The sequence below is a fragment of the Bufo bufo genome, chromosome 8, assembly GCF_905171765.1.
Source record: "Bufo bufo chromosome 8, aBufBuf1.1, whole genome shotgun sequence".
Classification (NCBI taxonomy): domain Eukaryota; kingdom Metazoa; phylum Chordata; class Amphibia; order Anura; family Bufonidae; genus Bufo; species Bufo bufo.
Genome location: NC_053396.1, coordinates 27,015,869 through 27,042,495, shown reverse-complemented (window position 1 = coordinate 27,042,495; position 26,627 = coordinate 27,015,869). Strand labels below are relative to the sequence as shown.

At 44.5% G+C, this 26,627-nt stretch overlaps 1 protein-coding gene across 1 annotated transcript in view; it reads right to left on the bottom strand.

Moving 5' to 3' along the window:
- ARHGAP4 (Rho GTPase activating protein 4) overlaps window positions 1–26,627 on the bottom strand; it is a 74,628-nt gene that overhangs the window by 33,237 nt on the left and 14,764 nt on the right. The window contains exons 2-4 of the mRNA XM_040406064.1: window positions 7,357–7,546; window positions 5,278–5,440; window positions 4,448–4,510 (exon numbers count right to left, since the gene is read on the bottom strand). Coding sequence (XP_040261998.1) covers window positions 4,448–4,510; window positions 5,278–5,440; window positions 7,357–7,546 — 416 coding nt within the window. The remainder of the gene's footprint in view (window positions 1–4,447; window positions 4,511–5,277; window positions 5,441–7,356; window positions 7,547–26,627) is intronic.

The window sequence follows — 26,627 nt, the reverse complement described above, 5'->3', positions numbered from 1 at the left end:
CCCTATTCTTAATGCTTACACCCCCGACCAGAACTAAACTTTAAAGTTGGTCATACGGGTCAAGCCAAAAATTCAGGGGATGCCACTGATGGCCTGTGACCACCGGGATCTTATTGTGCAGCACTGTTATTATATTATTTTATATAGGGAGTTGTTATTTGGTCACTTTATATTGGTGTTATTTAAGCACTGTATGGTGCGATTTACATTGTATGAAACTGCTACTTAGATACAGTTTGGAATATTATCTTTGCACTATATGGTGCTTTTTACTTGGACTCGGTACTGTGTGGTATATTTGCTTTCCACTATACGGTGCTATTTATTTAGGTGTTATGTGGCATTGCTACTTAGGCACAGTATGGTATATTATCTTCACTGTACTATATGGTGATTTTTACTTTGACTTGTGTGGCACTGCTACCATTATCATTAAGTATTGAGTGTTTAGGCACCACACTGTATGGCACTTACAAATAGGCACAGTATGGTAGCATTTTTTGTACACTATATGACAGTATGAGAAGCCTCACTGGGCACCAACCAAACTAAGGCAGGTTCTGGTGGCAGCCATTTGTGTTGTCCTCAAAAAATGTTTTACAAAAATTTCAGGTCATGATTGCAAATGCTTTCTTGGTGGAATTTTTTTTATTTTTTTTGCTTTGCTTCCAGCAGGAGGCGGTAGTTGGCTGTAAGAAAAGCAAAGTGTGAGAAGATACTCATGTCCTCCATGAACAGCACGGCATGACTGTAACCACAGTGCCCTAGATGATAATTCCACACTGGTATTCTGACACCAGAAGACAAAAACACTGGAGCCTCAGAGTTCATGAACTAAAAAGTGTAATTAAAGGATAAGTCCACCCAAAGAAAAATATTTTTTTTGCTCAGTTTTCAAGGTTCCTTAAAATGTTTCAGTAGAGGAAATGAGTAATATGGCTATATTCTACACTCACTTGGCTCCACTGTGAGGGTGTGTCCCTGTGTGCACCTTCTTCATTTTCCAAACTGCGTGTCTATGGGAATAGTGTTGAGCGTGAATATTCAAATCGCGAACTTTAATTCGCGAATATTGCCACTTCGAGAAAATGTACAATATAGTGCTATATATTCGTATTCGGCAATATTCTAGATATTTTTTTTTTCATCTGAACCCATGATCCCTCCTGCTTCTTGCTTGTGGGCCAATAAGAAGGCTGCAATGTCTTTGTCTGAGCTTAGTAACATCCCTATAAGAAAGCTGCCAAACCCTTTATTATATAAGAAACTCCCCAGCAGCCATTTTCTGTAGTTTTTTGCAGTTCTGAGAGAGAGAGCAGTGACATTGCTGTGCTCTGTGCTTTCATCTGGATCCTATTCCTTATCCAATTACATTAGATAGTTAGTTAGGTCATATATATATTACAGATAGTCAGTGTAGGTTATATCCTGATATAGTGTAGCTGATAGGTTCCAGTGCAGGGTGTTAGGTAGTGTGATAGGGATTACTGTTTCTCTGCTGTCCATACATACAGGCTACAGACATAGTGCTGTGATGTCACAACAATACTTAGTGCACCAATCAGTAATATCTACTCAGACCTGATGAAATGTGAAGTTGCATGTATTGCGCAAAAAATATGCGAATCATTAATTGCCAATTTGCTCAATCGCGAATATATTGGAGCACTCTATCTGCATATAAAGCTGTAATGTTCTGCCGTGCCAGCCATTTTCTACAGTCTCGGGAAACTTCTAGCAGCTTGAAAAACGTAGCAAAAGTGACCCACGCCTGTATTGCGCACGCAATACGCGCATATTACATTGACGATTTTTCGCAATCAAGGAAATAATGGCAAATTCTCGAATTCCCGAATTTATGATGAATATTCGCCCAAATATTCGCGAAATATCGCAAATTCTCATCTCTATATGGGAAACTTCTTCATCGGCTGAAACAGGCACTGCATATACAGATGCAGCACAACTGAGTTTGTCAGGCGCACCGAACAGAAGTCTATCGGATGCCACAAGTCACTGTGATGACAAAGTACTTTGTGGCTTAACATGGGGCTGCTGGGTAAATGCACTTTGTTATCTTAAATGGGTTTTCCAGCTTGTGAAAAAAAAAAATAATAATAATAATTACGGTACTATTAAACTACTATCCTGTTCTTTTCCCACTGGAAAACCAAAGTAGAAGCTCCAGCACTCCTCCTGGTCTTTGCTTACAAGCAGCCAGCATGTGACTATAGCAAAAAATCAGTGGGCGCAGTGGTCACGTACCGGCATCACCAATCAGTGACGGAGCCATGATGCCAGTAGTACGATATGTGACCACAGATTTTTGCTGTAGTCACATGCTGACCACTTGTGAGCAAAGACCAGGAGGATTGCTGGAGCTTCTGCACTGGATCACCGAGATAAGTAGGTAAGTAGTTAATTTTTTGTTTTCTAACATTTGCATCTGTTTATATTTTATTTTTTTCTTACATGTTGGTTACAAGATATGGTATGATCAGAGTATATGGTATGATCAGAGTATATATGGTATGATCAGAGTATATATGGTATGATCAGAGTATATATGGTATGATCAGAGTATATGGTATGATCAGAGTATATATGGTATGATCAGAGTATATATGGTATGATCAGAGTATATATGGTATGATCAGAGTATATATGGTATGATCAGAGTATATGGTATGATCAGAGTATATATGGTATGATCAGAGTATATATGGTATGATCAGAGTATATATGGTATGATCAGAGTATATATGGTATGATCAGAGTATATATGGTATGATCAGAGTATATGGTATGATCAGAGTATATATGGTATGATCAGAGTATATGGTATGATCAGAGTATATGGTATGATCAGAGTATATAGTATGATCAGAGTATACGGATGATCAGTTGTCCACAGGATCGATTGTCTGATCCCACCACCAATGTTTGCAGAGGAACGCTGCCATATTTTTCTAACCCTGCAGAACCGCTTTGATTTAGGCTCCTGCTCTTTATTCTAGCTCTCCTATATCCTTTTTACAATACGGAGCCCAAAATGGAACCCCAAATTTACAATGTGCTATAAGAATTTTATACCGTTATCTATGTGTCTTTTAATGTTGAAAACCAGGAAGGCAGAAGTGTAAAAGTAATCTCCTGGGCCCCAATGAAAAATCTGTTATCTATACTACTGGTGTCTTGTTGTGTGGCATAGGGCCACTTCAAGTACCAGGACCTGGCTTTGACCGATACCTTTGCATCCCTACTCCTGGTAGATGGAGTCCAGAGACGAAATCCACCTTAAAGGGGTTTTCCAAGAGTACTATATTGATAGCTTATCATCAGGAGAGGTTATCAATATCAGATTGGTGGTGGTCTGACTCCTGGCACCCCCACCGATCAGCTGTTTGCAGAGGCCACGGCGCTCTGGTGAGCACTGCGGCCAAGGCACAGCTCAGTCCCATTCCCAAGTGAATTGACCTGGGCTGCAATACCAAGCACAGCCACTATACAACGTATGGCGCTGTGCTTGATAAACTGTGAGGAAGCTGCAGCTCTCACCGGAGCACTGAGCCTCTTCAAACAACGGCGGTGGGGCCGGGAGTCGGACTGCCACTGGTCAGATAGTGATGACCTATCCTGAGCATAGACCATCATTTTGTACTCCCAGAAAACCTGTTTAAAATCATTACAGGGACAAGTCACAAGATAGCGGCGAGCCTGCAGGAGCTCGGACCACCAGCCAACGCCGTCCCCTAATTGAATGGGTCATATGTCTATTGGGCTCCTCAGGATACACTTTTTATAATGCTGCAACTTCGATATCAAGTACATTGTAGTAGTGCACCGCAACATCACTCCCTTCTGCCGGCATGAGCAATGAAGCCAGGGGGATGCTAACATTAACCATGGAATCAGCAGACTATTTAAGGAATGTGAACTGCTTCGGAAAAATATATGCAGCAAAAATCTGCATGAGTTACATGTGGATTGTCGTGGGTTTTGCTGCCGATTTGCCCCGATGCAAAGGGTAAATTCCACAATGGAAACGTTCAGCATAATTTCGAATTTGGCGCCGATTTTTTCGGCAGCGCGTGGATTACATTTGACAAAGTTGCTGCTAATATTCTGCAATGTGTCAACATACCCTTAGGTCACCCTGGAATACAGGATTTCATAAACCGTATTCTACATCATTGCAGAAAAGCGGCACCATCTATCTCGGGATGTTCTGAGTCAGCATAAGCCGTGTCCTGACTCATGGAAATGCCATGCCGATGGCATTACCCAGAAGGCCTCTCCGTTTTTGCACATTGACAGGTACAGATTCCAGCAAGTTGAATCACGCGTTCAAAATATATAACAGGCGACTCTTGAGTCACGGCCAGATGTGACTTTATGTCACGACAACTCAAAGTCAAGTTGTAGTCTATGTGCCACCCATACTCACGCCTTGCAACTCCAACACCAGCTTCATCAGATCCTCCTGCTGCTGAGCGCCAATGTCTTTACTCTGGAAGGGGGGGGGGGAGAAGAAAACAGCATAAGGCGAGGATTTCAGCATAACCATCCGTAAATAGATATGGAAATAGTTATGTAAATAACGTAGCATGATGCCTCCAACCCACACGCTGAGATATTTGTGACAAAAATAGTCATGGGTAGTCACAATGGAGAAGACAAGAGGGGGAAGGGAGAATTATAAATGCATATCCTAAAACGCATCAACCCTATATCCAATATTTAGACTTGGCACCCATTCCAATTTTCATGGGATTGTCTCACAAACTGGATAGAAAGGGGCAGGGTTTATGCAAATATGGATTAAAATGGGCGTGTCAGAATAGGGCGTGGCTTGAAATGCTCTAATGTTGGTAAATACATATGGCGACCTATAGAGTTTTCGCAAGAGCATACTTACCAACACTGTAGTTGGTAAATTCGAGGTATGTAAGCCAAGTCCCCAGGAACACTCAAAAACTCAATGGACCACCCATTTAAAGGTGGGGATTACATAAATCCCACCCATTTTCAGCCAAAATTTGCCGGGACTGTCTCAGAAAATTAGAGACAGCCCCTGAAAATTCAGAGCCGTTGGCAACTATGCGGGGACTGTCACCCAATTATGTCTGATGCATCTTTAGCTTGCATCGATGCAGACACAGGCAGATGTGGAAACCTGGAGCTGTAATGGGTGCCATATTGTAGTCCCTGACTAGTTGGCCCAGCATTCTTATTTGTCAGGCTCAGTCTACTTTTTTTCTTTAGTCCCGCTCATACCTTCTTTGTGAGGCGGACGAGGTCCTCCCCTGTATGTGCGAGCCTCGGAATGAGATGCGAGCTGTACACGTCACTGAGGGCCGCATAATCCCGGCTTTCTTGACGTGTGTGGTTTAGGATCAGGTACCAGCAGTTGACCGGAGACAGAAGGGGTTGCTCCTTCCTAAGGAAAAAAGAGGATGTCAAGATGTAAGAGGACAGAAAACAGAGATGGAACAGGTTTAAAGGTCACTGATATCCATTTGCAGAACCTCAGTACAGGGGTATCTGCAATGTACTGTAATGTAATATGATTCTAGGCTATGTAATGTCTACTTATAATATCTATGCATCCAGGGTTAATTATCCAGGCCCAGCCCTCTTAGGGAACTTAGGTTGTGAACTGGCTCCACCCCTATGGATAGAGAGTTTTAGTTAGTCTGAGGGAGAGCTTGAAGGGCCTATTGAGTAGACACTATGTGCTCCTCTCCTCAGGCCTCCAGCTTCAAAAATCCAGAGACTAACAGATCTCCGTGAGATCCTCTGCTTCTACTGCAGCAAGAGAGGACGAAAGACAAGACTAGAGAATCAGCATGGCCAGGCGAGGAGTCAGTCAGCAAAGTAACTTGCATAAAGCTTTCAAGACCCTGCTGCTTTGGAGGGGTAACAGATTAAGACACCCTACACACCTCAGGAACAAATTGGCCAATCGTATCTTGGGACCTGCAAGCCACTGTGTGAATTGCATGCATTATTGATAGAATACAGTGGTCAGCCAGAGATTCAAATGAAAGAGACTTTAGCAAGACAGTGTAATTCAAACATTGCCTAATTCATGCACAGACATCTGGGTAAAGGATTTGCATTGTGTACAGACTGTTGTTGACTGTACTACATCTCCTCTTTTGCATTCAAGTAAAGAAGGACATTTGTTTTGTTGAACCTGCCCTGGTTACTGACTCCTACTATAGCACATGCTGTCCACTGCATTGCATTGCATGCACTAAACCTCCTGCTAAGCATCCATACAACCACCAACATCAAGGGGGAAGCCGGAACTACAGGGAGTGCCCGAGGGAAGAAGCGGTGCACACTCCTTTTTACTGCTCCAGCCCTAGGGAGCGACAGCCTGGGGGAGTCCACACATTCTCTAGTCGGGGCCACTACAACTCCTATTATCTGCTCATTCTGAGTGCTATGTTGTGCAACCTTTCATGGTTTGCATTTTCCTTCCCCTAAACGTCAGTGGTATTTGGATCTACTAGCACTGATTGTAGACCTTCTTAAGCTTAAGAGAAATTAGCACCTTGAGGAAGACTATATACTCGGTGGATGCTCTCTGTAGGCTAATGCACCCAATGAGGAAACAAGAAATGTATGAAGACCTTTATAAGGTTCCTCACTTAGGGTTCAGGTCTGAGGATCACTTAGGATTGATAGTTTTTTTTAAATACTATTCCACCCAGCCACACTTGTGAAGGACAGCATACTTACCTGCTCTCCACTGCTCAGTTGGGTCCGCAACTCTCTTTTTTGCGTCTCTGGTCCTCACATGTAAACTTCCAGCATGGACAGGGCCACGTGCACTGCTGCAGCCAATGACTGGCCTCAGCAGTGATGTCTCTCCAAGCGGCATATCACTGCTGGGTTGTGTGGTGTTTGGGAACGCATCACTGCTGAGGCCAGTCATTGGCTGCATAGGCGCACATGACCCTGTACATGCCGGAAGTGCGCGTGAAGAGATCTCGAATCAAGTGGCACGGAGAAGGTCCAGCATGAATGGGGTGGTATATAAAAAACATGCCAGTGCTAGACAACCCTGGCCAGCCACATTAGATGCAGTGTATGTTAGCAGAACCCAACGTTTCTGTGGGGCAGGCCAACCATCTAATGTGTATGAGGGCCTCCAACTCTTTCTCGATGGTAGGTGTCTGTGCCAAGAAGGACTAGGCAGTAGGATTGCCCCTACTGAGAACACATGAATGCTCAGCCGAACCAAGTGTGCTTGTGTATGGAGGGTGTCGGAGGCAGCTTTCTAAAATGGATGGTCACCCTTACAATGTAAGTTTCTTGAAACGTTCCTACTAATTGAGCCATTACCTCTGATGGTCCTTTGAGTTGCGGATTTTGGAGGAGAAACGGTCACACAGCTTTTCAAGACTGCGGGAATATTCCAGATTGATCTCTGCCTTCCTGCGAAGGAATTCACTCAATTCTTGCAGCAGCTGTTGTCGGTGCTCCACCTGAGAATCTATGCATTTACCTTGCTCAATCAGCTGGCTGCGGATCTCTAAAGGACAGGAAGAAGACAAGTCAAGGTTACATCTTAGTCATAGTAATAGACCAGACATTGTTATATTCTCTTATGTTTTATATGATACAGGCTGGTGGTACCAATATGGTTACACTTATATAACAGACCGCAGAGATTATTACTACTTTTCAGTTTTTTTTTTAGGTATAATAGAAGTGTTGTCCCCATTGTTTACAGTGCTGAACAGCTCAAAGTCAATATGCCTTCAGTGTGACTTCTCTGGGGACTTCTGACCACTGTCCACCAGCACTTGTATAGCTCCATTACATTATATACATGTCTCAGATTTTGGCAAGTCCCCTCTGTTGAGGTTTAATTGGTGTTTCCAGCACTTTTGACAGACAGCAAGAATAGTGCAGGAAGCAAAGCCTGTCTTTAAAGAGAATCTGTCAGAATGATCGACCCTATTAAACCATGTATATTGCCTGGTAAGGTTGATCATGCTGATCAAAACAATACATTTCTTTTCTCTGAAGCATTTAGGGTTGCTAAGTTATGTGGACTTTTATATTTATTCAGATTAGGCAGTTGGAGCACCAAGGGGCAGGCTGTAGCACTTTGAGCACTTCTACAGCTACGCCCTTAGTGCTCACTACACTGTCCCCTCCCCTTTGATTGACAGCATCAGACATCCTATGTAGTGCTGTCTTCTGGCGCCTGTTGTGCACAAACTCAGCGACATCATTCCACCTGGAAGCGTTCCTTCCCTGTTCCTGAAGCCGTGGGCACCTCCACTTCCGAGTGGAATAATGTAATCGGCGCCTGTGCACTGTGAATCTGTGTGCCTGTGCACTGCGAATGGAGCACGCAGGTGCCGAGTTTGTGCTGTCAAAGTGGAGGGGGTAGTGCAATGAGCTCTAGGGGCGTAGCTGTAGTAGTGCTCGAAGTGCTACAGCCTGCCCCTTGGTGCTCCAACTGCCTAATCTGAATAAAGATAGAAGTCCACATAATTAAGTAATAGTAATCCTGAATGCTACAGAGAAAAACAATATACCGTTTTAATCAGCATGATCAACCCTACCAGGCAATATGCCTGGTTTAATAGGGTTGATCATGCTGAGAGAATGCAATACACTGTGTGGTCGCCGTACCGGGGTACTGCAGCTCAAATCTCCCATTCAGTAAATGGCAGCTGAGTTTCAGTACGCCATTGCCAGAAACTACACAGTGTATGGAGCCTTCTGCTTCCGTCCATACACTGTAGCAGCCCGAAACAGGGGATGCTGAGTGTCGGACCCCCACCGATCTGATACTATTGACCTATCTAGAGGATAGGTCATCTAACCTTTACCGAGAAACATGATACAACTGCAAATTCTGGGCAATACAAGTCGTGCGGAGGGGGATGTGGTGCCAATCTAGGGGCAAGCTGAATTTTTTTTGCACAAGGATCCATGAGCATTTAGCTACGCCCCAATATTCTGTACTGTAATAAATCATGCACCTCTGCGTCCACCATATAACCAGGAGAGATTTTTATTCGTTGGATGTAAACGATGAAGATTCCTAGCAGAGATCTTGAAAGCCGCAGAGAATTGTATTATACAAACCGGAATACCCCTTTAAGACATGGGATTAGGGTTTTTATGAGCTGGGTATGAGCGTGAGGCATCTCAGGAACTTATGTACCCTTATATTATATTACAGGTCATCCATACTAACAACACACTCATTCTATGACTCCTGCGAGTCCTTGTTTTCTCAGGATAATGTTCCCTTTGCTTCCATTACTATTTTCAGGAATACAAAGCAATGCACAATGTGCATTCAGTCATGTTCTCCCGGTTGCACCCCTCAGTGACATCAGGCATTGCTTGAAAAACTTCCCATCTGATTACTGTATGCGTCTGATTCCTCCCTGCTGTCCGGAGAACCAGATATCTCTGATGAAGGCCCAGGCAACAAGCTGTCACAACGTTGGCCTCTGAAGAACACTTGTTCCACAATTGTATCAATCTACATTCAAGAGATTTGCCAGGGCTGGTTATTCTTGGTAAGTTCTGACTGCAGTTCACACATGGGAGTGCTCTTGGTGATGCCTCCTTGTATCATCCTATTCATCAGGAGATGTTTATCTGGATAGTCGTGCTAGCCTGCGGGCAAAGATTCAGCCTCTTTCGCTTGCTTGCACAGGAATTTTACTGCTAGGACCTGACAGCCTAACAAAAGACACTGACTACATTAACCCCCCCCCAGGACATCAATAGTGGTGGTGGTCACCCATGCTTGAAAAGGAAGGGGGGGGGGGTGTCCTTCAAGAGTACAATTAAAGAGAAATTTGCACTTTCTTTGGAGGAGTATTTCTCGAGGTTTGCTAGCCATTTCAATAATATATTGTTTTTTACCTTCAGGTACCTCGAACTGGTCATGGTCCTCATGAAACCATGTATGGCCCACCTGGATACAAGTACAGTGATCCCTCAAGATACAATGGCCTCAGGATACAATATTTTCAACATACAATGGTCTTTTCTGGCCTATCGTAACTTGAAACTTGACTCAACATACAATGTCTCAGACTTGGATCCAACCAATCAACTGCACTTTGTTGCTAGTTAGCAGCTATTCCTGGCTGTTTTATGTAAGGACTTGTGTTATCTGTCTTAGTTATCTGCTTATTTTTCTTAAATCTTCATTTTCTCTCATCTTGGATGACATTTTGGGGCTTTGTAAGCGATTACTCAACTTACAATGTTTTCAACATACAATGGTCGTCCTGGAACCAATTAATTTTGTAACTTGAGGGTCCATTGTATGTGCAGATACATCCCTGCTCTCTTTATGTCTATCTGTGTCTTCCATAGTCACTCTTATGCCCATGTGCCTAAGGGCATATATGCTACAGAAGTAGCCCATGTGGCTTCAACGGGGACCATGAAGCACTGGGGCCCACTCCAGGTTGGTTGCATTAACCTGCATGGGGATGTGGTCTCCATAGAGGATACAATATTAAAAAAACAAGGAAACTCCAGATGAAATAGAGTCATGAAATTAAGATGGGGGCACCAGGACATCCTGTCCCAGGTGGTTAGGGCCTAAGAGCATACATGCCAGAGAAGCCCATGTGGCTTCTAAGGGGCCAAAGAAGCATAGGGACCCACTCCAGGTTGGTTGCGTTAACCTGCACTGGGTTGTGTTCTCCATAGGGGATGCAGTATTAAAAAACACGGAAACTCAAGATGAACTAGCGTCATGAAATTAGGATGTAAGCACCAGGACATTCTGTCCCAGGTGGTTAGGGCCTAAGAGCATACATGACCATGTGGCTTCTAAGGGGCCCAAGAAGCATAGGGGCCCACTCCAGGTTGATTGTGTTGACCTGCACTGGGATGTGTTCTCCATGGATGCTGCAATATATTTTTTTTTAAAAGATAGATACTGGTGATATACGGATGGTCATGAAATAAGGATGGGGGCACCAGGACATCCCATGCAAAAAAAAACAAAAAACACAGATGCGCATTCAATCTACCTCCCTTTGAGGGGGCTTTACCATCACACAAGCCAAGAAAATGCCTGGACCCCAGAGATCAGGGGACCCCAAGCGGTTGGCTGGAAAAAAAAAAAAGACTAAAGAGGTGGATGTACCGCCTGTGCAGCTGGATCAGCTTCACAGGGGCCCTGCCCAGCTGTAGAGCAGAAGTGTACAGGCTACACTGCTAAGCTGAGAGTGAGGTTTAGCGGGCGACAGGGATGGAGCTTAGTGGGACAACAGCGTGGAGCTTAGCAGTATGACGGGGGCAGAGTTTACCGGCGCAACAGGGTGCCCGCTACCTAACTTTGCTCTCAACTCCCAGAAATTCCAAATCCGCACGGTAAATTACATGGCGTGTTTTTCTTCCGCTTGTGGTTTTAAAACCACGGGAAAAAAAAAAGAATTGACACGTTCACTCTAGATGAGGATTCCACATCCAAAATTCCCATTGAAATGGGTAGGATCTGAGACCACATGGAATTTTTAAGAAGATTCCACACCTTTTTTTTTTCCAGCATACAAAAAATTCAGTGTGAACTTACCCTTATGGGGTGAAGCAGAACCCGAAAAGGGACCCGTTTTTATCATTACTATTGTACTACTTCTAGTAGGTAGGAAAGTCCACACGACAGACCGCATGCACCCTGAGAGCTAAGTGACGTGGTGAACCCAGAGAAATATAAAAAAAGGACCTATAATACAATTAAAATATGCTTCAAAACAAAAAGCATGTGATAAATGTATTTCTATCAGTAGGGTCTACTTAGATAGTGAATGGTTTCATTAACTACAATAGGGTCATAGGAGGCTTTATAGGAAAGCTGTGGTTAGGTCTGGTGGACACAAATGAGCAGTGTTAAATAATGTAGTGACATCTTAAGAAGATACTGTCTGTAGCACATAGCAACCAATCACAGGACAGCTTACATTTTTCAAGAGCTCTGTAAGAAATAAAAGCTGTGCTGTGATTGGTTGCTATGGGCAACAATGCCATATTTCCTTTTTAAGCAGTTTCTATACATCTGCATAGGGCAATGGTCAGGAACGAACTGTTCATTCCAATCACTTCCGGCTCCTTTAAGGGCGCGTTCACGCGACCGCGCCGTGGTTTTTGTGATCCGTAAACTGTGGATCCGCAATTTGCAGAACGGGCCGGCCTATTATAGAAATGCCTATTCTTTTCTGCGATGGTGGACATGAATAGGACATTTATCTTATTTGCGGGGGCCGCAGAACGGAACAACGGAGGTAGCACACCGAAATGAATGGGTCCGGAAAAATTGCGGAACGGATGCAGAGCTATTCTTTACGGCCGTGTTTATTTACATGCTGCAATCCTTCTCGCTGTATGGGGATGGACAATCGCTACTACTACGATTGTTCATCCCCATACAGATTCACCGTTTGTCAGCAGCACCTCCCCGTTTACAAGGACTGCAAGCTGCGGTTTTGTGTCCGGTCACTAAAATCAATGCAAGTCAATGGTGACTGATCCGCTTGGATTTCACACAACCGCATCCTAACGGAACGGATGCATCCTGATCTGTTTAATTCCGGTTTTGAGGTACTTTGCCGGATCTGAAAACCGGAATTGACAACGCAAGTGTGGAACAGGCCTTAGCCATTAAACGGTATCAACCACTGAGGAATCTCAATTTTCGGATTTTCTATGTATTGGCTGACACTGTACAAATATACGTTTTTCTTTAGTCGCCCAGTCGCCCAGCATGCACAGGCTCTTCTCTGCCCTCTTCTCCGTCCTCCTCCTTTTCCCTAATGGTGTCTCAGGAGTCAGGATCTTCCTGCTCAGGTTAATAAACAAGCACTCCTATAACGAGCGAGGGGTGCAAACAATTTGCATACACTCCTAATAATAATAATCATAATTAATACCGTCATCCATATCCTAACTGTGCAGTATGCCTTTTTTTTCCTTTTTTATTTTTTTGCAAACCAGCATGGAACAACTGGTGCCCTACGCTATGACCTTTACAATGCAAAGCAAACACAGAGCCTCAGCCCAGCGGTATAATATACAATCTATGAATAGCTTAACGTGCCAACCTACCTGAGGAACATACCCAGACATCCTCACATCATGCCATCCCTATAACCTTGAGACGCAGTCATTCTGACCCTTATGGATGCCATTTTTGCTTGTTATGTTGTGGATTGCATGATCCCTCGTGGGCTAGGTTCTAAAATGGGACTTGGACCCCTCCTGCATCTTGCACTGGTTTCATCAGTATTGATTTATACCTATTGGGCTACATTCACACGAATGTGGTGTTTTGCGGATCCGCAAATTGGGGATCCGCAAAACACGGATACCGGCCCATGTGCATTCCGCAATTTGCGGACCGCACATGCCGCTTCTATCATAGAAAATTGCAGACAAGAATAGGACATGTTCTATTTTTTTATTTTCATAGAAATAAATGGGTCCGCACCCGTTCCACAAAATTGCGGAACGGATGCAGACTCATTCATACGGTCGTGTGAATGTAGCCTTAAGGGTATGTTCACACATGTGTTTTTTTTCACGCAGATGTTATTGTATTTTCATATGGCACAGATTTTTCCACACTTGGATTTAAAATCTATATTGCATAGAAAAAAAACAAATGGACAAGTCCATACTTGTCCCGGTTTCTGCACGGAAACCATGGTACGTGGCACACTGAATAAGGCCAAATCTGTTTGCAGATCCGCCGTCTTCTGTCAGCTCACCAAGCACACCGTCGTACATTGTATAGCGCCTGCGCTTGGTATCGCAGCTCAGATCCATTCACTTCAGTGGGGGTGAGTTGCACCTAGGCCATGTGGCCGACGAACGTGATGTTAACATGGCTGGGAAAGCTGCGAGAAGGCCATGCTGGTACTCAGGGGTGCATCTAGCCTTTCTGCTGCCTGAGGCGAAAACTGAAACAGCATCCCCCCCCTCCATGCCACAATGAAAGCACTCATTGCCCAAGGCCTTTCCGCTGCCCCCCTCTTGCCCCAACCTGGTGCTGCCTGAGGCGATCACATCACCTGGCCTCATTGGTGGTGCACCCCTGCTGGTACCTTCTCAAACAGGGAGTCCTGGTTGTCAGACCACCACTGATGATCTGTCCAGAGTATAGGTCATTAATATAAAGGTCTCGGAAAAAACCTTTTAAAAGCAGCCTTTGCTGTTACTATGGATTTGTAGATAATTCAGCCATAAGCTATGCAGATGAGTAAGGGTTATATCCACCAATAATAGCTCAACTCATTAAGCTATTAGCCAAATTACAATAAACACGGACATCAAATCACCAAGGACAGAATTCAATCTCATCCGGTTAAATACCTTCCTAAACTACAGCTAAAAGGGTCCATCCCTGGGGGATATGGACAATTCACGACTTGACCCATTTTGGTCTCCACTAAAAGATGAAAGTCTTCTCTCTTGTGCTCTGGATCTAAGAATGACATCTGGTCTTAAGTGCAAGACCTCCTACACCCTTGCATTGACTTTTTGAACCACAACCATCCCCCGCCCTCTTACTTTAGGCAGCACTATGACCTCTGGCTTATGAAGTCAGATGTGATGGGGGTCAATGGTCTACTGGATTATGGAGGAATGCTATATTGTAGGATCTCTCTAGGGTTTACAAGAATCATCATCCATTGCTGCAGTACATTTCACTTTGGAAAGCATTGTACGGAATGTTCCTCTGTCCTTACCTAGTCTTAGTTCTCACAATATGTTTTTCAGGAAATAAGATTTTTACTTCTGAGAAAGTCCACTACACTCGAAACCAGGAGTGGAGCTGATAATAAAAAACTGCCATGTAAGCAACATGCCATACAAAGCAAATACAAATACATAGCGCAGCATATTTGTAAGTCAATCTCCAGCCCAAAAAAAAAGAATCCACATTTTGTCACATGAATGGACTTTGGAGATCACTGATCTACAAAGTAGGGCTTCATAAGGCCGAGCTATGGTACACAGATGAAATTCAGTTCCCCACCCAAAAAACTGGTGTAGAGCTGGCCATACACATTAGATAAATGGTGGTTAAACCCTCTGATTTTGACAGGACCAGCTGATCATCTAATGCATATGGTGGCCTCCTGATTCTTCTCCGATGGCAGAAGCAGGGAAGACAAGGATCGAACAATTGAAATTCAACTGCCCAATCCTTTTGTTCTCATGGAGATAAGTCACTGCCTGGAGAGTCCGGAGGGGACAGAGGTGTATAGCGGTTTATTTTCCCTCCTCTGTGGTCAATGGGGTTTGGAAGAGCTATCTAATCTGTATGGCCAGCCTAAACCCACGACTCCAGGGCATAAAGGTGGAGTCTGCACAGTCAGTTGTCTCTTATGTATCAGTAGGCCCTTGGGTCCCTCAGCATAGGGTGAGATTTGTAATGGAAATCCACCGGAAACCCAATTACAACACCACTTCTATGAGCGACTGTTCATCTTCTCTGGGTCACTGATGGTCACAGTATAGTGAAGATGAGCTACGATACCAGACATAGCCCATGAGCAAAACTGATGTTGTTTCTGGGAAATAAAAACAAACAGACTCTTTTTCATTATCATTCTGGACTATCCCTTTAATTGGATGTATAGAATATTCCAAAAGAGAATTGGTATCAAGAAAATCTGAAATAGTTATTGTGCACACGGCGAGAAAATATGACACATCAGACACATTTGTGGAAAGGTCACAGGAGACAAACGAAGGAAGGTAGGACTATAAGAAGAGCAGCAAGGGATCAATAGGCATAAATATAAACACAACGACAAAACAAAAGGTGCTCAGGCCTTGACTGACTTCTTCAGTACTCGATGCAAGGTCTCTCCAGAGCATGAACCATTCCTCATACGTAATTAGCCTGAGGCCTTAAACAGATCCTGTCTATTTCCGTGTAGACAACCAAGAATAGAACGCTCTATATTCCTGGTTGCTCCCGGCAGGGTATAACATCCAAGGCCGGAATTACTTTTCACTTCATTACAGGGTGTGATGACCGCCCTGGTCCATCCATATGTTGGAGCTGCTTCTAATCACGGCCAGCAGTCTGATGAGTCACATTGTTAATTAGAGAGAAGGGGCCGTTTTAGAAGAATATTGAGGTTTTACTTTATATTTCTTCCTTGGCCACACAAAAATGACCCTGTAAGGGAAGGAGAAGAACCCAGGAAGACCACATAAACCTACAAGACATCAAAACTAAAGCAACCTGTTGCTTAGGCGGATCTGGAAGCTACAGGGCCAGGTGCAGAAGCTAAAATTGGCACCACCACCTACTTGTCCATGATGTCACTCTGTACAACATGATAGGTCACAGCAGTGTCCACTTATTTGTTGTGTTTTATGCTGTGAATATGTAGGAACCCCCCCCCCCCCCCCCCCCCCCCCCCCCAAGCAGAAGGGTCAGGGAGCAAGAGCAACATCTGCAACTCTAAGTTCTACATATCTGTAGAAGACTAGATGAACAATGAAGAAATTCATTCCAAGGGAGGTGGCTCACAGTAAAGCAAGTTTGAGAGTACTGCTGATTAAAAAGTCCTTTTCAAAGGGGTACAGGGGGTGAAGTAAATGTAAGATTGGTGCTAAGAACTTGATCTGGTTTAGTGTCCACCAGGATGGAGTTTCATGGGCAACTTGTAGGATCTTGAAGCTCCAGGACCAGGTGCAGTAGATAAATTGGGACCACGTACTTGCCCTTCACGTCACTCTATACAGCATGACAGATCACAGCAGTGTTCACTTATATCTTGTATTTTATGCTGTGTCTATGGAGACCCCCTCTCCCCCAGGCAGTGTTGTCAGATGGGAAGAACAACATCTGGAGTCCTAAGTTGTGTACATCTGTAGAAGACTAGATGAACAATTAAGAAGTTCTTCCCAAGGAAGATGGCTTACAGCTATTAAAAATAGATTTTCAAAAGAGTTACAGTGGATGAAGTACACCCAAGATTGGTGCTAAGAACCTGGTCTGGTTTGATGTCCACCAGGATGCTGTCTGTGGCTTCTATAAGAATGAGGTTATTTTATTAAAGGGGTTGTCTCATGAACATAACCCCTGACCACATGCCACATTATGGCATATGGCCACAGCAGAAAGGGGTCCCCCTCTATGAGACAGGACCCCTCCTGTCAGCCACAATGAAGAGCTGCGCCATAAGAGCGTTTCCTGCTACACTATATACCATTTACCCTGTAGTGGGCATTGCAGGAGAAATGTTTGTCCAAACAAACAGCAAAAACTTTTTAGGGGTCAACTATAATCTGAAAGGGGGTTGCCTCAGGTGAGACAGCCCCTTTAAATATACTTGCCCATTTTTTGACACCAGAGATTTTCACTGATTGTTTTCTTGGCCATTGACACACCTCTCTCAGCAGATAAAGCCCACTAGATCACCCCCTCAATCCCCATTTTCATGATTTTAATCTGATGACACAGCACCCTGCTGCCATCCTGGCTCTTCTGTGAATTCGGGTTGGAGGGGGGGGGGGGGGGGGCGCCCCCTTTTTCAGGGAGCCTCCTGGAACCGTCTTTAAGTAAGCCTTAAATGAGCACTCTTCAGACGATGTCTGTTTTAGGAAATACAAACATGTCAGGAGAGGCGACAGGTCCTCCTTGAGGGGTGGACATTCGAAGGGGGGAGGGGATGTAGAAACGTGAACATTTTCCTCCAAATGAGTAACCACTGATCCTTAAAGGGAATGACATTCACATAGGACAATTAGATAGGGTGACCTGGCTGCAGGGCCCAGAAGATATCTGCTCTCTGTGAACTTACAGAAGAAGTAAAAGTATGTCAGAAAGAGGAAGTAAAACCACGTTTAAAAACAGCGTATTTCCTCCAGAAAGTACAAGAAAATCACGTATGCAAAGAAAATGGGCTTTTATGAGACTTCTCAACGACCGTTCGATTAGTTTTACGTGAATGCCAATACTAGTTTCTCTACAATACATCCAAAGGGGCATAGCACATGCTGGCACCATGCCCAGTGATGGTGAATAGCAATGGACTGCATAGGAACCAAACCATAAACATATGTGTACGGGAATCATGACCTTTCCCATGACACTGGCAGCAGGCCTTATGGTGGCGATGAGTGTATATAAAATATGCCAATGAAGCCCTGCAGGGGGCAGTGGTGGGCAGATGTAGGCACATTGGTGTCAGTGGCTGACATTGCGTAATTATTTGCACGTTGCTTCCGGACATCTGAATGTTCATGTGATTACATCAAAGACTTAACAGAGCTAATGAAAGAAACACTGATCACCTACTCTAACGGGGAGGGAAGGGGTCGAACCTCCCATAAAAAAACAGAACAGTGCCACAAATACAGGTGTGGCTGTGCCTGGTACTGCAAGCCAAAAGTCACAATTTGAGAGAAAATCCCAGAAACCAGACCATCAAATAGGCAAGGTTTATTCAAACCCACCCAGAAATGGGTGCTCAACCCATCTATGGATTTTGGTCACACAGATGCTGGCCTGTATGCACTTGAACAGGGCTCAGTGCCACTACCAGGCAGAGATGCTCATATGAATGAATTTCCTGCTAGGGATTGGACCACCAATGATCAAATATTATAAGGCCAGGCCATCAATTTTTAAAGGGATTGTCCGAAAGAATGTACTCACAACTGCCTTTACTAACTAAACTCCTCCCTCTCTAGAGAGAGCTAGAATGGACAGAAAGGCTCCATTCCAGACAAAGTAGCTCTGCCATTATTGCCATCTGCTGGTGAACCAGGTACATTACATGAAACATAACAGTTACATAGAAAAAAATACACACATTTTGCAGGATTAGAAATAAGTGCATAAGATGACACTATGTTAACCATATGAGATAGTGGAGAGGTGTAAAAAGGTGGTAATGCCACAATGGGGCGTTACGCATTGGTATGTCAGGTGAGAAACATCAGAGAACAAACACCCTGCAACCATTGCTGGAAGAACACAGGCTGGTGGTGGCAGCGTTATGGTCTGGAGAATGTTTTTGTGGTAATTTCCGGGCCTGCTCATCCATGTGGAAGACGCTCTCAGCAGATTTGGATATCAATCCATCCTTGCAGATCATGTACACGTGGGGGGCGAAGCAAGACAATGCAACATGTCACACAGGTAGACATGTCCAACATTGGTTGGAAGAGCATGACCAAGACTTCCAAGTACTATCCTGGCCTCCTAATTCCCCAGACTTGAGCCCAACAGATCACCTGTGGGACCACCTCGTTGGTCGTGGTCGTTCTATGGATCCTCCTCCAGGCACCCTCCATTGCACTTCAGTCAGCATGGCTCCAGATACCTGGGAGAACCTACCAGGATCTTATGGAGTCACCCCTAGCCTGTCTAGCTGCTGTCCGGGCTGCACACGGCGGTTCCTCTGGATATTAGCTGGTGGTCGGCTGTGTAGATATAGACGTCAATCTAGGTCTATGAACAGCTACTTCTAGCATTCCCTACATTGCTGCTGGCTTCTGTCATCAGGGATGTCTTGTAAAGCTGGGTGAGGTAGTGGGGGGGTTGAGGGAATTCTTACTCCCCTAGGAAAATCTAATGGATTTCCTAAACTAACCACAGGAGACAGACCCTTCTCTGTAATGCAGGGGTAATGACACAGGATGATAACATACACCCTAACAGGAAATGACTGAAAGAGTGTGCTGTGTACAGCCAGAGGTACAACAACGACGCCCCATGGCTTGCGGGCCGAAAGGGTTAATTTCACGGCCATGGAGTCTCTCCCCCCCTTCCTCCTTCCACTTTTCTTGGCTGCTCCTGCCTTTGCTGTGTGTAGGAAAGTCTCCAGGTACCTCCCTGCCTCGCACAGACCTGGCCTTGTGTGCGGGTGCAGGAAGTGGCTTCAGCTGACATGAATGAGGCATTGAAGGTCCAGACAAGCTGGCGGGTTGGCATCACCAGCCCATAACATTGCCCCAGCAGGGGGAACGCGGCAACCCCGCTCTGCCGGTCCAGGCCATAGAAACAAGGACAAACGTAGACCTCGCTGCCAGCCTCTTCTCCCTTCAAGTCACGTTTCTTCAAGCTTTGACCCGAAATGTTCTCACACTGTGGAAAAGAAAAGCTTCAATGGACCCCATCTCCTGCGCAGAAGGAAGCGTTAACCCCTTCCCAGCCACAGTGCGGCGGTGATGGCAACGAAAACTTCGGCCACATGCGGCGTTTCTGCAAATTCATTTCCAGTATTTAGATGTTGATGGCCATCAATATCAGATCGGTGGGCGTCACCAATCAGCTGTTCCGCACAGGCACAGTCTGTGCAATCAGTGCTGCCAATGTCACACTGTGCAGGGACACACCCGCAGAGCTGGACCTTTATTGCAGACTGCTGTCTATGCATTCCTAAACTTCTAGTAGGAATAATAAAGGGATGGCACAACATAGAGTCATAGCTGCCTCAGAATTGTTATTACACAGGCTATGCAAGTAGTTACTAAAACAGACATATCAGGTCCTCTTTTTGTCACAGTCAATAGTGAGTGTTGCATCTGAGTGGTTAGACAGAGGGAGGTGGCTACCTCTGGACTCCAATCCCCTCACATCCCTATGGGAAATATTGGGGTGTGAAATAGTAGACAGAACAGCCTGGCCTGCCATTGCAGTTTTCCTATTAAAGGGGTTGTCTCATCACAGACAATGGGGGCATATCGATAGGAAATGCCCCTATTGTCTTATAGGTGCGGGTCACACCGCTAGAACCCGCAGCTATATCGAGAATGGATCCCCGAAAATGGTGGAGGGTGCACTGCGCATGCGCGCCGCCCTCCATTCATCTTCTATAGGGTCGGCCATTTTCATCGGGCCCATAGAAGTGAATTGGAGCGGTGGCCGATCATGTGTGGTGCGCTCCCATTCACTTCTATGGGAAAAGCGCTTGGTGGTGGCCGGACCGGAGTCCCCCAGCCACCACTTTGCGGGGCTCCGTTCCAGATATAGGAGAGGGTCCCAGCGGTGGGACCCACACCTATAAGACAATGGGGGTATATCCTAGCGATATGCCCCCATTGTCTGTGATGAGACAACCCCTTTAAGGCTTAGTAGGCTGATATCACAATCTCCATAGACTGCCAGAGTAAAATATTATAGTTTATGGTATAAGTGAATGAATAATCGCGTGTTCAAGTCCCCAAGGGAGATGAAAGATAAAAGCAAATAAAAAGAAGTAAAAAATAAATAAAAAATACCAAAAGTCATTAAAAATTCCAATCATATATTACATATAAAAATATATCAACCATAAAAAAATAAACTGAATTGGTATCTCCATGGCCATAAATACCTGATCTATTAGAATATAAAAGTGTTTATCCTTAAAGGGGTTCTCTGGGAATTAAGAAAATGAAAATACGTAAATATTACTTTATTATAAATAAATTCCCAAATACCTTTCATTAGTTATAATGGCTCGTGTTCTCTGGGGAGCAATGATTAGGAGAAATAAAATGGCCGCCGTCCTATTAGCACACACAAATCTTGTCCTAATCACACAGCATGACAAGTTACTTCAGAGCACTGAGGTAAAGAGCTGCCTCAATCTCCCCTCTGCTCTGCTTGTCAGGCATTATGATCCTGAATACTGAATATGATCTTTAGCTGAATCTCTGTAGGGATGGAGTTCATGGGGCGACATGAAGTAGAGAGAGGAGGTAGGGATGTGGCTGTGTCCTGCTATGTGATTAGGACAGGTTTTGTGTGTACTAATAGGACGGCGGCCATTTTATTTCTCCTAACGATTGCTCCCCAGACAAAACGAGCCATTATAACTAATGAAAGATATTTGGGAATATATTTATAATAAAGTAATATTTAGGTATTTTCATTTTCTTAATTCCCAGAGAACCCCTTTAACAACGAATGCTGTAAAAGGTAACAAAAAATATCAAATGCCCAAACCATTTTCTTTTTTGTCATCTTAAAAAAAAGTTGAATAAAAAGTGACGAAAGGGGCATATTCATCCCAAAATGGTACCAATAAAAAAAATACAGCTCACCCCACAAGCCCTCACACTGCTGTGTAGAAGGAAATCTAAAAAAAAGTTATGGGAGTCAGAACAAAAGTGACTCAAAGCAAGGGGTTTCATTTAATTTTAAATTTTTATTTTTTAAGTGTTTATATTTATATATTTACATTTATAATTTTATATTAAAAAAATAAGAAAACTATATAAATTTGGTATCGCCGTAATCATACTGACCTGCAGAATAAAGGTAACAGGTCATTTTTAGGTGACTTTTGGGATCCACTATGATATTAGAGCCTGGGCTCCCTGGAGGATCCTCAGGTGCTCTGGTGGGCCAGTCCGAACCTGTAGCTTGTCAAAGAGGGACAATGTGCAGGGGGAGAGTGCCCCCGTATACTCCTCACCTTTCACATCACTGACCAATGATAACGCAGAAGACACAAGAGCCCGGCCAATCATATTACAGCAATGGAAGCTGTGACCACCCAGCAATAGCCGAGAGCCCGTCAGGTCTGCTCAGCTCCACGAGAGGACAGGGCGACTGAGGGGTGTACAAACCCCCATTCAGCATGGCCAAAAATAATTCACAGCCGCTCCTCTGCTGGAGATGGTCTTCACCAAGAATGAGGCTGTTCACAAGCAGTAAAATGATGCCTAAAACTAGAGGCACTGCAGGTTTTATACACACAATGCATTCATACATATGCACAAAATTACTGTACTCATACATGGACACAAATATATAGAAAAATACTGTACATTCCTATGTACACACACACATATACAGTCATACGTACTCATACACTCACGATATATTTATATATATATATATATATACACACATATATACAGTCATACGTACTCATACACTCAGATATATTCATATGTAACTTAGATTGTGAGCCCCATTGGGGACAGTGTGATGCTAATGTCTGTAAAGCGCTGCGGAATATAGTAGCGCTATATAAGTGCATAAAATAAATAAATATGTACACACACGTACATTCATACTCATACACTCATATATACATACATACTCATATACATTCATATGTACACACACATATACATTCATACATACTCATACACATTCATATGTACACACACATATACATTCATACATACTCATACACATTCATATGTACACACACATATACATACATACTGATACATTCATGTGTATACATACATACTCATACACTCATATACATTCATATGTACACACACACATATACATACATTCATACGTACTCATACACAGATACATTCATATGTACTGATACATTCATGTGTACACATACATACACTCACTCATAGGGTCCATTCACACGTCCGCAACAGTTTTGCGGTCCGCAAATTGCGGATCCGCAACACACGAACATTTGCCATGTGCGAACCGCACATGGCCGGCACTATAATAGAAATGCCTTTTCTTGTCCGTGTCTGCGGACAAGAATAGGACATGTTATATTTTTTTGCGGGGCTGCGGAACGGAAGTGCGGAGGCGGACAGCACACTGTGTGCTGTCCGCATCTTTTGAGGTCCCATTGAAAATGGATGGGTCCGTACCCGTTCCGCAAAATTGCGGAACAGATGCGGACCCATTTTGCGGACGTGTGAATGGACTCATACACTCACATACATTTACAGTATGTGTACACATATATACCTGATCATGGCTGATCCAGCTTCTGAATCCCCGTCAGCTAAAGAAGTTGCAGCCAGTCACGCAGTCGCCCTGCAGTGTGAAATGTGGTATAACATGGCAGCTATGCCCCCCCACGTCATTCATGGTCAGTGCCAGGACCGCCAGACCTAATGCCACTTATACTTTTTCACTCTGGAAGACCCCCTCTACAATGTCTGTATTCCCAAACCGGGCATGTGAAAAGGAATGGTCTCGGCAGTGACTTTTAAATGGGCGTTCCCATACATTAGAACTGGAGACGTATGAAATCATGGGGGCAGATATTTTTGTGGACGACCATTAGCCAATATAGAGCAGTCTCTTACAGGATGATGCATAAGCGCGCACATATAGTCGCAGCACTGGGAAAAGCGGATGCGGCTTAAACATCCGTGTCCATGAGGACATCAGTGCCAAGATGGTCAGTGGTGGATCCGTGAAGATGTCGTAAAGGATCCGTGTTTGCTCCTTGTGCGTCATCCGTATCTCTGGGACTCCTCTAGGCCGAAAATGTATTTCCAGAGTGTATTCTACCAAAGATCCGTGAAAATCAGGGACCAAACAAGGATGGCATCCGTGTAGGGCCTGTGGTTTTCACAGACTCATAGGCTATGTGCGTGAGGGATCCGTAATTACGGACAAAAATAAGGCATGCTTCTGTGGTGGCACCATGGACCCACGGTCCTCGGAAAACCACTGATGTGTGAATATGCACATTAAAGGGGTTATCCTGTGACTAATGTAAAAAATGAAAACCAGACATCATATAGAGCATGACGATCTCTTTCTAACAAAGCTAGAACCTGCCCTGCATCTCACATGGATCTAGAAATCTCCCCATTCATTGCTCTACTAGATTTATATCAAGCTGGCAGCTCAGGGGGTGTGTCCTTTCTGAAGCAGCTCAGGGGGCGTGTCCTTTCTGGTGTCGCTCAGGGGGCGTGCCCTTTCTGGTGCCGCTCAGGGGGGGGCGTGCCCTTTCTGGTGCAGCTCAGGGGCCGTGTCCTTTATGGTGCAGTTCAGGGGCGTGTATTCTCTCTGGCAGCTCAAGGGGAGTGTCCTTTCCACTGTAGCTCTCTCCCTATCACAATTCAGGAGGCAGTTGAAGGATGAAACTGAGCATGTGCGGCCATCTCAGTGAGCAGGACAGAGAAATTAGAAAAAAGTACAAACAGCAGGTGGTGCTGTACAGATAGATTTCAGAGAATATCTCACTGTCTATACTAAATTTTTAATTACATGCAATTACACAAGAATTCAGATCCAGGTGCTGGTAGAATATTTTTAGTGTAACAACAATGGGTCCGTGTGCTGTCCGTGATTGACTGCCGCGTAAAAGAGGCCAAACACACTGGCCATACGGTGCCATATTAAGGCTCCATTCACACGTCCGCAAATGGGTCCGCATCCGTTCCGCAATTTTGCGGAACGGGTGCGGACCCATTCATTCTCTATGGGGACGGAATGGATGCGGACAGCACACAGTGTGCTGTCCGCATCCGCATTTGCGGAGTGCGGCCCCGATCTTCCGGTCCGCAGCTCCGCAAAAGATAGAACATGTCCTATTCAGCTGCGGACAAGAATAGGCATTTCTATAGGGGTGCCGGCCGGGTGTGTTGCGGATCCGCAATTTGCGGGTCCGCAACACACCACGGACGTGTGAATGGAGCCTAATGATGACAGCCTATGCAGAAATAATACCCCCATACAGTATCGTAATGCTGCCACATTTAACCAGACAAGTGCCATACCTTACCCAAATAATACCGCCATACAGTACATATAGGATACCACTGTGTTTAAATAATACCGACATATCGTTATATAAGGCATCTTTTGTCAGGATCCTTGTTCGGAAGGACTTAGGCGAGTGTCAGCTCTGCGTACAAGTGGGCGGCACGCTGTATGTGTGACTCAGGAAGGCTGCAGGGTGTCTGGGCCAGTAAAGGACGCCGGCTGTATTTATGTTATATTCAGTCAGGAAGCCTGGTTGTATATGGCTGAGAAGCTGAAGGGTGCGATTAGCGTTTCCTCGTCAATAAAGCATTTATTACATTCACATTGACCTCTGCCCTCAGATAGTAAACGTCTGCCGCCATCACTGCGCAACCAAGGAGGAAGTTGTAGGCCGAAACACAGGCTGTGAGAAGTGGGACAAGAGCCTGTACAGGACCGATAAGGATCGGCGAGCGCATGATGAGGCCGCTCACAAATACCGCCATCGTACCGCATCAACGCTGACAATCAATCTCTCTTAGAAATACAAAGTACTGAAAGGGTTAAAAAAAAAAAAAAAAAAGCAGCCGCATCTAAAATTGGGTATACACATACACCACCTCACAATGTATATGGATCTATAAAACATAAAAGATTAAGTGACTTTGTAAATACATTGCATTACTAATCTTTTATTGATTAGGAGTTAAGAGCCGCATTTATAGCCCGGAGCTGCGTTCACAATTCTGCTGGTTGCTACTGGAAACAGTCAGCAGTTTGTTGTTAGACATGCCCCTTAAAGGGCATCTGTTAGCAGATTTCTACTATGAAACTGGCTGACCTGTAACGTGCGCTTGGCTTCTGTGTTGGTCCCATTGCAGAAAAAAAATATATGATGTTTTAATATATGCAAATGAGCCTCTAAGAGCAACGCGGACCTTGCCGTTACACCTAGAGGCTCTGCTCTCTCTGCAACCATCATGCCTTCTACACTTTGATTGACAGGGCCAGGTGTGATGATGTTTTTACTGCCTGGCCCTGTCAATCAGAGTGCAGAGGGCGTGCCAGTTGCAAAGAGAGCAGAGCCTCTAGGTGTAAAGGTAACGCCCCCGTTGCTCCTAGAGGCTCATTTGCATATATTAAAACATCATTTTTCTCAGCAATGCGGGCACATAGGAACATGGGA